The 12500-nt window shown below is 44.8% G+C and overlaps 1 protein-coding gene across 1 annotated transcript in view; it reads right to left on the bottom strand.

Moving 5' to 3' along the window:
- Nucleotides 1-12500, bottom strand: part of lpin1a (lipin 1a) — a 72916-nt gene that overhangs the window by 27731 nt on the left and 32685 nt on the right. Inside the window, exons 4-5 of the mRNA XM_063184115.1 lie at nt 4736-4873; nt 3737-3939 (exon numbers count right to left, since the gene is read on the bottom strand). Of these exons, the coding sequence (XP_063040185.1) occupies nt 3737-3939; nt 4736-4873 (341 nt within the window). The remainder of the gene's footprint in view (nt 1-3736; nt 3940-4735; nt 4874-12500) is intronic.

Here is a 12500-nt window from a genome sequence, read left to right as displayed (position 1 = left end):
CTCTTTCTGGCTTTAAGTTTCATTCTTTGTTGTAAGATCTTAATCTATCATTTCCTTTCTATCACACTCCATCTCTTTCTCTCTCTCTCTCTCTCTCTCTCTCTCTCTCTCTCTCTCTCTCTCTCTCTCTTTCACTCAGTCTCTGTCTCCCTCTCTCATGCCCTCTCACCCTCTTTCTCCCAATTATTTCTCTCCACATATCCACCCTGCATTTCCCCGTCTCTCTTATTCTCTCTCTCTCTCTCTCTCTCTCTCTCTCTCTCTCCACTGAACTATGACGGGAACAAGACCTTCGCCAACATTGCCCAGAATGGCTTCTGTTGGAACACAAACAAACTCTCAATGTCAGCGTCAGTCAGTGTGTGTGCATGCAGCATGTGTATGTGTGTGTGTGTGTGTGTGTGTGTGTGTGTGTGTGTGTGTGTGTGTGTGTGTGTGTGTGTGTGTGTGTGTGTGTGTGTGTGTGTGTGTGTGTGTGTGTGCGTGCATGAGTGTGAGACTCTAACAGCATTTGGCTGCACAGCAAGTCAGCGTCTAAATTCAATATCATCTCCATCTTGGGCCCGCATCCACCTCACTCACTAGCCAGAAGCCAGCCAAGGCACATAGCATACACACACACACACACACACACACACGTGCACAAGCACACGTGCGTACATGGATACAAATACACACAAACACACACACACACACATACACACTAATACAAATACAAATACAAATACACGCTTACACGCACGTGCGCACGTGCGCACGTACGCACTCACACACACACACACACACACACACACACACACACACACACACACACACACACACACACACACACACACACACACACACACACACACACACACACACACACACACACACAAATACAAACACACACACACACACACACACACACACACACACACACACACACACACACACACACACACACACACACACACACACAAAGCTTTATCTTTGGTCCTTAGCAGATGACCGATAGTGCACCTCAGATAACCTCATCACACTGTGTATGCTAGCCCGTGATGCTGTGATTGGCTGAGGGCAGTTCCCCTACTGAGCATGCTCAGACTTTTCAGGAAGGATGTAAGCTGTAATGACTTGACCAGATGCTGGCATAGGATTCTTAAAATTTGTATCTGTCTTTCTGGGCTGTGTGGAGACTTTAGGAGCTGGGCGGTGGGGCAGCTGTGGCCTAGTGGTTAGAGAGTTGCTCTTTTAATTTAGGGGTTGCAGGTTCGAATCCCCCCTGACCTCTCCCTACATTTCCATCCATGGCTGAAGTGCCCTTGAGCAAGGCACCTAACCCCACCACATTGCTCCAGGGACTGTAACCAGAACCCTGAAAAATAATGACTGTAAGTCGCTTTGAATAAAATAAAAGCGTCCACTTAGTGCAATGTAAGGTAAGGTAAGGGCTCTTGACTATGGACTCCTACCATTAACTGATGGCAAATTAAATCAATTCCTGCAAGTACTAGGGGGTATTTTGTGGAAATAAAATGAAAAAAAAATACACATTTATCTGCTTCAAAGCTTTAGAAGCTAATGTCTACTACCATGAACTGCCTTTAAAAATAGTGGCACTTCTGGCCCTACCGTGGCTGATACGGTAGGGCACACGTTTATCACTCGACCGACCCGGGTTCGATTCCCGGTCCGGGTCCTTTGTCGGTCCTTCCCCATCTCATCTCCCTTCTCCCAGCTAACTTCCTGTCTCTCCTTCACTATCCTGTCTCACGAAAAACAAGAAAAAAATACTTAAAAAAAAAAAGATAGTGGCACTTCATCAGCCATGAAATAAAACATGTCAGCTAGACGGCAAAGGGTGTCCACCTCCAAAGTGATGAAATGTTTGTGCTATGGTCGCACAGCTTGTGTCCTCGGGGCCTGAAGACATGAATCCGTCGTGTAAATCATTACCCATGACTTGTCATAGAGACAACAGCACGTCTATCACCTCACTCTAAACCTGTTCTGCTTCCGAAGAGCAACTGGAAGTAACTGGACAGACAACATACGTACGTGTCAGACATGCTAAGCATTCAGCTGCACAAGAACAACAACATACATGTACGACGACATCTTTTTGTCTGGTCATTTCAGGTCTGCAAGAACAACAACATGTGACGACATTCTTCTTCTCTTTGATCTCTCTCCAGTGTGACAAAAATGAACAAAATTGTGTGTGACCTGACATGTTCTCTTGATGGTTATCCTCCAATGCTATCATCAATACAGTATGAAAACATGAAATTGACATTAAAACCCCTTCATAGTGCACAGCTGATACTTTCAACTACTTCTGACAGTTCTCTGTCGTTATCTACAGTCCCTGGAGCAATGTGAGGTAAGGTGCCTTGCCCAAGGGCACTTCAGCCATGAATGAAGGTGTGGGGATACACCTTCTTCCTATTGGTCAGATGGGGATTCGAACCTGCAACCAAAATGCTCTCTAAGTGTCTATTACCTCAGTAAGTACAGTACAAGTGCCATATTCAGAGTGCATGTATAAGTAGGGTAAGCACATGTATCGCTAGCCTCGCGCGCCATCCTACGTACTTCCGTGAAGACACTTGGCTCCGCACTACGTCTGGTACCTGTCTTCTGTGGAGCGATGTTGACCGGTAAGATTTGCACCGGTGTTCTGACAGACGGTCCTACATTGTAATTTTATCCTACGGTAGGATGTTCTGTCAGACATGTCTGTTAAACGGTCCTACATCGCCATAGATAGACACCAGACATGTTTGTTCAACAACTTATAAGTTAAATCCTGATTTTTCCGAAAATGTCCTTCCTGCGACCTGCAATCGCGTCAGATCAAACAAAGTCCAGACCATGAATACGAAATGGAAATGGTAGTATTATGGGATGGTCAGGACCAGGCTTATGTATCGCATCATCAAGTGTGCGTCATCAGCACCAGGGTATTGGCTGTGCATAGGAATTGTATTACTTTGAGTGCATGTAAAGCCCAATTCGAACAGCACTTTTATTACCTATGGACCCCCGGTAATTTGGAATAATTACGGAGAATGTCTGAGTTCTTAGTCCTGTGCGAATGTGCCATGCCCGTGATTTGTGAAGTAATAATTCCACTGCGAATTACCTACTGTAGTGTATTTCAGCGAAACACAGACGTCCTGAGGTAATTTCATGTCCCATGTCCATAGGCGCGCCATTTGCATCCCCTTATAATGTCTGTGAATTGAGTGAATTACAGACGTTTTCTTATCCCGTGCGAATGCACCACGAAAAAACACAGAGGTCCGTGGGTAATTGCGAATTACCAGGGGTCCATAGGTAATGTGGTAACACTTTACAATAACGTCCTATTCACAGCTTTATAAACACTTTATAAATAATTAACTAATTGTCAACAAAATGTTTACAATTGTTTATAAATGGGCAAGAAATACTATGCTAACACAGCAGACACAGCGCAGTCGCAGTGGTCCTGGAAGTTTCTCCTCCAAAGACCAGAAGGCATGACACCACATAAAACTCACACAGTAGAAGTTGATTCCCACTCCACTGTGCAGTCATAGTTTGGTTATTACTCATTTACAAACATTTGTAAATACTTTGTTAAATGTTAATTGTTATTAAATGTTAATAAAGTGTTTATAAAGCTGTGAATAGGACGTTATTGTAAAGTGTTACCGGTAATGTTTATCCCGTACGAATCGGGTACACTGCTAGGGGCCTCTTATGTCACCTGCTGTCCCCCGCATCCTTGTCTTCATCGGAGCTCATGTCGATGGTGAACATGTCCTCGTCCTCTGAGTAGCCCTCGGTGTCGCCCCTCCTCATGTTGTCCACCTGCGACTTCCTCCTCCTCTTCCTCCTCTTCTTCATGCCTGACGCTCCTCCTCCTCCTCCTCCTCCGCTGCTCTCTCCTGCCTGGGTCGCCCCCAGGGTCTGTAATGGAAGGCAAGACAAGTTTATAGCGCATTTCCCTTTTTTTTTGTCTTTTTGGCTTCATTTATGATAGGACAGTGAAGGTGGTGATGGGAAGCAAGTGGGGAGAGAGACGGGGAAGGGCCGGTAAAGGACCCGGGCTGGGAATCGAACCCGGGTCAGCCGCATGGTAGACGAGTGCCCTACCGTTTAGCCACGGCAGGGCCTATATAGTGCATTTTATACACAGAAGCAGTTTTTTTCAGCTGATAGTAGGCTTCACACAACTTAATATTTCGGTAGTGAGGGTGCTGGCCCAAATGCTCACCTAATTTTTTCAAGAGAGAGGTTGCACCTTGCATATAGTAGTGTGTTTATTGCACAAATGTATACTATAATTTGTCTTAAAAGTGCAGTGTGTAAGAATTTTAGTAGTTTATGTCCAGAAGTCATGCTGCCCATTCACAAATGGTACCTTTTTCATTAATATTTACCACCACCATCAAATTCACCATCAGACCATTTTCATATTCATTATGACAGGGAAAATTACACTTTTCATACATGAAAAGAGGGATCTTCACTGTTGTCCGCCATTTTGAATTTCAAGAAAGACGTTTTTAGCCGCAACACTGTACTTTGGTCATACTAGTGGTCAGATTAGTTTATCACTTCGTAAATATTCGTGAGAATATAGAATCTGGCAATAATGACGTTGGCAATAATAAACGTTTCAATGAGGAGCATAGTTGCAATACCTACTCTGACCACCATTCTACACGGTGCACCTTTACCGTAAGTCTGGGTTTAATGTTACCTGCACAGTGGGAGCTCCCCCAGGTGAGGAGTCGGCGTGTCGGGCTGCTGCCCCCCCCTTGCCCAGCTGGGCCTCCATCAGGGCACTGCCCTCCGTCAGGATGGGGGACGTGGCCAGGTAGGCTGGCACCAACTCCAACTGTGGGGAAGAGAGGAGAGAGAGGTGTTACATGTGTGCGTGTGTATGTGTGTGTGTGTGTGTGTGTGTGTGTGTGTGTGTGTGTGTGTGTGTGTGTGTGTGTGTGTGTGTGTGTGTGTGTGTGTGTTTGAGAGAGTAAAACGGAAAGACTGAGAGCAATAAAGAGAGCAATAAAATAGGAAGAAAGAGAAAGAGAGGAAGTGAGTGACTGAGAGAAAGAAAGAAAGAAAGAAAGAAATAAAGACAGAAAGAAAGAAAGAAAGAAAGAAAGAAAGAAAGAAAGAAAGAAAGAAAGAAAGAAAGAAAGAAAGAAAGAAAAGAAAGAAAGAAAGAAAGTAAGTGTGGCAGGGACGAGTGTGTGTGTGTGTGTGTGTGTGTGTGTGTGTGTGTGTGTGTGTGTGTGTGTGTGTGTGTGTGTGTGTGTGTGTGTGTGTGTGTGTGTGTGTGCGTGCGCGCTTGAATGCGTGTGTGTGTGTGTGACCATAGAGGAAATGTTCTGGAGAATTAGATTACTAATCACAGTGAGAGAAGCCATGCTGGTGCCATTTCCTGTTCTCCCCAGAGGAGAAACACAGCAGCTCACTGAGAGTGCGTTACAATATGCGGCCTTGCCTCCTCCACTTGTGCTTGTTTCCTCGCCCCGCCTCGTGGCCCCTCCTCCGTGGAGAAAACGATAAAGTTTCCCAGCTGTCAGCCTAGCCACAACAACTTTTGAGGGACTGTTTTTCATTCACCATCCCAATTGCAATTGAGAAAAAGAGTTTAAAATTGAGCTTTTGCAACATATTGAAATATAATGCTGCTGTCAGTGATGTCATAATGACATATTACTTCCTGGTACGAGGAAACAAGCACAAGTGGAGGAGGCAAGGCCGCATATTGTAACGCATTCTGAGTCCACTGAGCTGACAGCCTTCCCAACGACGCTATAAAATGCAGCTGCCCATACACTGACAGTAAATAGAAGTATACAATGAAGCCGACAGGGGGGGACAAATGGGGTCACTTGTCCCAGGCCCAGGGAGAAAGGGGGCCCAGAACTGGGTCCTCATTACATTGTATTGATTGGGTTTGGGGCCCTGTCAGATGTCTTTAGCCCGGGCCCTACCAAAGCTGTCAGCGGCCCTGGAAGTATATATATACGTCAGCGGTCTCCACACATTGTATGCTGTTGATTATCTCCTCATTTCTAAGTTGCTTTGGAAAAAAAAACAGCTAAAAAACAGCTAAATATAATGCAATTAACTACGATATAGGATTAGTTTCTGACGTGTGTTCTTGTCTACAGTCGAGGTCACCTTACAGTAGGTTGTAACGGTGCTAGCTTTCATGTGCATGCAGTGTGGAGCTATGTCTGTTTTATTTACAGTCATACGATTATTAAGTAGAGAGCTTCTGCTCACACACACACACACACACACACACACACACACAAAGCAGAGAGAGAGAGAGAGAGAGAGAGAGAGAGAGAGAGAGAGAGAGAGAGAGAGAGAGAGAGAGAGAGAGAGGAGCAGGCAGGTCTTCACTACAGTAATGCACAGCTCATGTGAGTGTAGCAGCAGCAGCTGCTGTTACAGCTCCTGACATGCCTGTTCAGCTTCATCTACAGTAGGTGTTTATACGACACCCTCCCTAACACAGCCCTGCGCGTCTCTCTGAATATACATGTTCATGCCAATCCCATTCGCGTACACCCTCTCCTAATCCTGCACCCAATGTCCTGGGGCAAGCTCCTTCTACTGTACACTTGCACTGTAAACTAGACACAGTGCAATATGGTCATCAAAGAAACTTCGGAGGTTTTCCAGTTTGCTACAGTGAATGGGGGAGGGAAAGGTGTCTGCAAGAAGAACCATACCATATCACCTACAGTGTGGGTACCTCAGAGAATATTTTAGTGCCCACACCACAGAGGCAAATTTCAGAACACCTAAAGTTTCTTGGGGTATTATCTTCACAGTATAAAAGTCAAGCCAAGTCAAGTCAGTAAAGTCAGCTTTTATTGTCACTTTCTTCATATGCACAAGTCATACAAGGAAAATGAAATTACTCTCTCTATATCATGCCAAGACATAGACATACACAGGACCGACATTTTACAGACTGACAAAGTGCAAGACAGGACAGGTAACAGTGATGGCCTGGTAACAATAACTGATTATAATAAATACAATGAACATTTAACATTGAACATTTCACATGTAGACAGGGAAGAATAGGAAATATAAAAATAGGATGGAAGACATTACAATAATAAGACAATAATAATACTGACAGTAGCAATAGTAACAGTAAATAATAATAATAATAATAATAATAGTTATGTACAAAAGAAGTAAGATTGGAATAGCAGAAATGTACATTATTACGTGGCCTCCAATCCACCCTACCCATGCTCTACTGTTCTCCTCCTGAACGCCCAACATCCTGAGGCACTAGGCAAGCACCGTTACAGAGAGGCACGGGCAGGCAGAGCAAGATACTGAGTTTATGTACTTTCTACAACATGATTTATAGCGATGGGAGGCATACTGAGGCAAGCTAGTGCTATACACTGAGGCTAACCACTGTAGCCAGCTTTGTGTGTGAGGGAAGCATGTCTACACACATGCCTGCCTGCCTGCCTGCTTGCCTCTGCCACTCCGGGTATGCACTCGCTCCTGTTAAACTGTCTAAGGGCAAGCATCATCAAAGAGACGAAAAACAGGGGCAGAGTTAGCCTGGGAAATCCCATGCACAATCGTTCTGATCTGAAAGACAAGCATGGAAGCTTTTCCCAAAGCGCAACCCCGATTTAAACACCGAGAGAGTCAATTTTACTCTTCTAGATGGTCCTTATCTATTGAATTAACACTGCCATATTCACAGTGTGTGAATACGCACAAGACCTGCAGGGGTGTGTCACAGAGCAGTAATGTGGTAAAAAGTAAATCATGGGTTTTCCAAGACTCGTTATGGTTTGTATGGTGGGACAATTACTAAATAATATATTAATTAATGAATGAATAAATAATCTGGTTTTATCTCATCAATTCTTGACACACACACATACAGCAGGTAAAGTCTTGTGCAACACCGTCCCTCTCTCACCTCATCTGCCAGGTCTGAGCATAACCTGCGGTGTGGATAAGGAGGACGACAGACAGGAGGTCTTCTGGCAGATAACACAAACGGACTTGTGGCTAGGAGCTGCACTTGCTGTAAACATCACTCGGTGTAAACAACCGACTTCTACAGCGTATAAATAAATACATTTGTTTTCGTGTCATCCATCCTCGACACATACAGTAGATTAAAGTCTTGTGCAACACCGTCCCTTTCTGACCAGGGGCGTCGCCAGACCTATTTTACAAGGGCACGTGCCAGGGTATTGATTTGCTGTGTGCCCCGGTATGAGTTTCACAGAAAAACAACAACCTTGCTACCTTGGAATTTAGCTCAAGTTTAGCATACGGAGTAATCTACGGAGTGCGAACAAAATAGTGCACATGCACTACTTGCAATAATATAATAAATTCATATCAAACAAGCTTTTACAAATAATAACTGCTCTCTCTGTGCCCTACTGTGCCCCTGTATACCTTAGGTCAGCTGACTCTCCTGTTTCTCACCTCACCAGTCAGGTCTGAGCACAACCTGCAGTGGAGATAAAGGCGAGAGACAAGGGCAGAAAGGAGATTCCCTGTCAGATAACACTAACTAGGGCTGAGTTAGAGCAACACTTCGCTTGGTGTGTAAACAACAGGCTGTTTGGGTGTTTTTCAACCACTGTGCCGCAAAAACCTTAGCGTGCCATGAAAGATCATCAGCTTCAGTGAAAGCGAAAGCCCAACTGGGAAACTCCAACTCCCATTGTCATTGTGACACAGCACGCCACAGCACACAAGTGCACACTGCACACAACAAAATTGCATTTATGCCTCACCCGTGCAAGGGAGCAGCCCCAATGGCCCCCGAAAAGGGAGCAGTGCAGCGGGACGCTACCATGCTCAGGGTACCTCAGTCATGGAGGAGGATGGGGGAGAGCACTGGTTAATTACTCCCCCCACCAACCTGGCAGGTCAGGAGTCGAACCGGCAGCCTTTGGGTTATAGTCTGACACCCTAACCGCTTACCCATGACTGCCCAGCAGAATTTACAGAATTTATCGAGCAGAATTATACAATGACAATACGTAAGTTTCATTTTCAGTCAACTTCTTCAGTCGATGGTGTGAAAAACCGTGTGCCTTGGTTCTAAAATGGATGCCAAACTGCTGTAAAGTGTGTATGCAGATACGTGTTAATTAGCGACATGCTGTATTTGTGCAATGTGTATTACAGTATGTGAGCTGCCTGCTTTTGACACATTCATTTCCTTTGAGATCAGTAAAGTATCTCTTTGTTACTCTGCTATACAGAACTGCACTGCACACAAACTGCACTGCATACTAGGGCTGCAGGATATATGGAAAATGTATCGATATCGCGATATCACGGCCTGCGATACACGCACCGCAAAAGTTGTGCACGTATCGCAAACAGTTTTTAATTTTTAATAACAGGAAATTTGGGAGGGTTAAAAAATGCATTAAAAATGTTGACATTTTAAGTTGATGCTGTATATTAGTCACGTTTTTTCATAATAGAAAATAATGTTGGCAATAAAACATTGCTCTCAGTTGTTTTATACATGATAAATACTAAACATCATGTCAATGACAGATGGCAGAATGGCAAGTAGAGAGGGGAAAATATATGTACATATTAAATATCGTGAGTAATCAATATCGCAGTATACAGTCATGTTATCGTGTATCGCATATTTTTCTAATATCGTGCAGCCCGACTGCATACACTGCTGAAGTCAAATGTCTGGCAGATGGTATGGGATTTCCATAGGGCTTCACACAGCATAGACGAGCCAGTCAGCCGGGAGGCCTGATGCTATATATAATATATCTCCCATACTGTATGCATTCATGCATGCACAAATATGTGTACGCGTGCACACACATACGCACGTGTGTGTGTGTGTGTGTCTCGTTCTGTGTGTGTGTGTTTGTGTGTGTGTTTGTGTGTGAGTTACTAATACATATCAGGGTAAGGAGATGGAAAAAAACAAACAAACAAAAAAAACAAATGAGTGAAAGGTCAGCTGTCTGTGCTGTGCTGTTTAAAGGGCCGGTCTGTACTGTAGGGCTGGGCGATATGGAAAAAAACCTATATCACGAAATATTGATTTACTTTATATCACGATAGCGATATATATCACGATATAGCACAATTACATATTTCAGTTATTCTCTTTATTTGCTCTTTATTCTTTCATATTGCAAAACAACCTTTCTTTAAAATGGATCTTTTTATTGTTATTTTTACAGTTACATGAACTTAAAGCGTGTATTGTGACAACATGAAATGTAATTAAATGATATTCAATTGTATAAAATTGATCAAATTACTATCACGATATAAACGATATAGGAGAAAGGTCACACTTTTATATCACGATAACGATATATATCGTCATATTGCCCAGCCCTACTGTGCTGTAGACCAGAGTTGAGGCCTATGAGGAGGTGGGCTGCTATATATAGCAAGGGGACTACATGATCTCCAGCCCAGGGCAGCATGTGCCAGCCCCAGGGTGAGAGTGTGCCAGCTGTGTGAGGGTGTGTGCGTGTGCGTGTGTGTGTGTGTGTGTGTGTGTGTGTGTGTGTGTGTGTGTGTGTGTGTGTGTGTGTGTGTGTGTGCGTGTGTCTGTGTCTGTGTGCGTGTGCATGTGTGTGTGTGCGTGTGTGCGTGTGTGCGTGTGTGTGTGTGTGTGTGTGCGTGTGGGTGTGTGTGTGTGTGTGTGTGTCTCTGTGTGTGTGTGTGTTTGCGTGTATGCTATGAGCTTATAGGGGTGGCCCAGTATTGGGGGTGGGGGGCATCCACAGTCCCTGGGAACCATCCCAGCAGCGGTAACGTAAGGCTGCAGGACATCGATGAGGATTTATGCCACATCCACGATAATCTGGCTGCCTGGATTATCACCCCTCACTCACTCTCTCTCCATCTCTCTCTCTCTCTCTCTCATCCACTTTTTGCTCTCTATTTCACCCCCCTCCAATAGCTGTTTCACACACACTCCCCCCCACCGCCCTCTCTCTCTCTCTCTCTCTCTCTCTCTCTCTCTCTCTCTCTCTCTCTCTCTCTCTCTCTCTCTCTCTCTCTCTCTCTCTCTCTCTCTCTCTCTCTCTATCTCTCTCTCTCTCTATCTCTCTCGCTGTGTGGCTGGATGGTTTGCCAGCAGCACAGGAAGTGGTCCAGTCCAGACTTCCTGTCCGGAGGTCACTCCTCAAAGCCTGGAGTACTCCAACTGCCCATGCATGCCCTTAGAACCTCTCATCTTTCCCTCATCCCTCTCTCTCCATCTCTCTTGCCCTCACTTTCTCTCTCTCTCTCTCTCTCTCTTCTACCCCTACCCCCGCCATCTCTCTCATCCCTCTCTCTTTTTCTCTTCCACGTGCAGCCTTAACACAACAGGGATTTCCACTAAGCCAGAAACACTAACAACCCATTCAGTCAGTTGATGGCTGGCCTGGCAGGACATCCGTGCTTTAATATTTAATTACGCTTGCTTTGACTTCTCTACAGACTGCAGCACCGGCAGCGCACAGCTAAAATAACTGCAGTTGTCACTGTGCCTACCACCCGTGACCTACAAACGAGCCACTATATGTACAGGGCCTATATGTTCCGTGCCAAACGTAGAGTTTGTGTGCCAAATACTTTGCAGCTATTTATAAGTACATATGCAGTTAATGTATGTGTGTATGTATAGCCTTTGGTTGGCGCCTGATGTGAATTAGTGTGTGTGGCTGGGCCCAGCTCGGGTAGCTTTGAAATGTGAGGTGCAGGGCTTGACACTGGCACCTGCCAACCGGCCAAATGCTGGTAAAACTTGGCTGTGGCTGGTAACAATTTCAGTGCCACTAGCCAATGTGGCAGGTACCTTATTCAATGGTATGACATATTAGAATAGCATTTATTCTGCGTTGTACGCCTTGTGTATCAATTATTTCTATCTAAGTTCAAGAAAAAGCTCAGTTACTCAGTTTCTACTTGTTTGATTTATTTCCATGTAGAAAGCTATGTGCACTCATCTTCTGAGGTTAGATGAACAGCGTAATGATAAAGAAAAAAAAAAACAATATCAAATTTGTGGCTAGTAGAATAGCTGGATGGCTAGTGACTCAGGAAAACCACTAGCCACATGGCAGGCAAGCGAAAAAGTTAGTGTCAAGCCCTGGTGAGGTGCTCTGTCTGCTCTCTAGGTCCGTAATGGAGGGAGGTTGGCAGGTTTGGATTGGGGCAGATACGGAGCTTGCCAAGTCGCCACATACATCTTTCATACTCATCACTCCATTTTTAGATGAATAAATGCACTAGAACACAGCATGACACCTGAGAATAGGATTCATATGTTAGCTACTAGTACAAGCCTAACTTTATGCCTTATAAGGCATGTGCGAAGCAAAATCAGTCACATGTTGGGCGTGTTTTCACGGATTCCTATAACTCAGGGTTTCCCAAACTGGGGTGCGTGCACCTCTGGGGGGTGCGTGGCCTGCCACAAGGGGGTGCGCGAGCTGAATTGAGCA

The sequence above is a fragment of the Engraulis encrasicolus genome, chromosome 19, assembly GCF_034702125.1.
Source record: "Engraulis encrasicolus isolate BLACKSEA-1 chromosome 19, IST_EnEncr_1.0, whole genome shotgun sequence".
In the NCBI taxonomy this organism is placed as follows: domain Eukaryota; kingdom Metazoa; phylum Chordata; class Actinopteri; order Clupeiformes; family Engraulidae; genus Engraulis; species Engraulis encrasicolus.
This window is presented reverse-complemented; position numbering and strand designations above follow the sequence as displayed.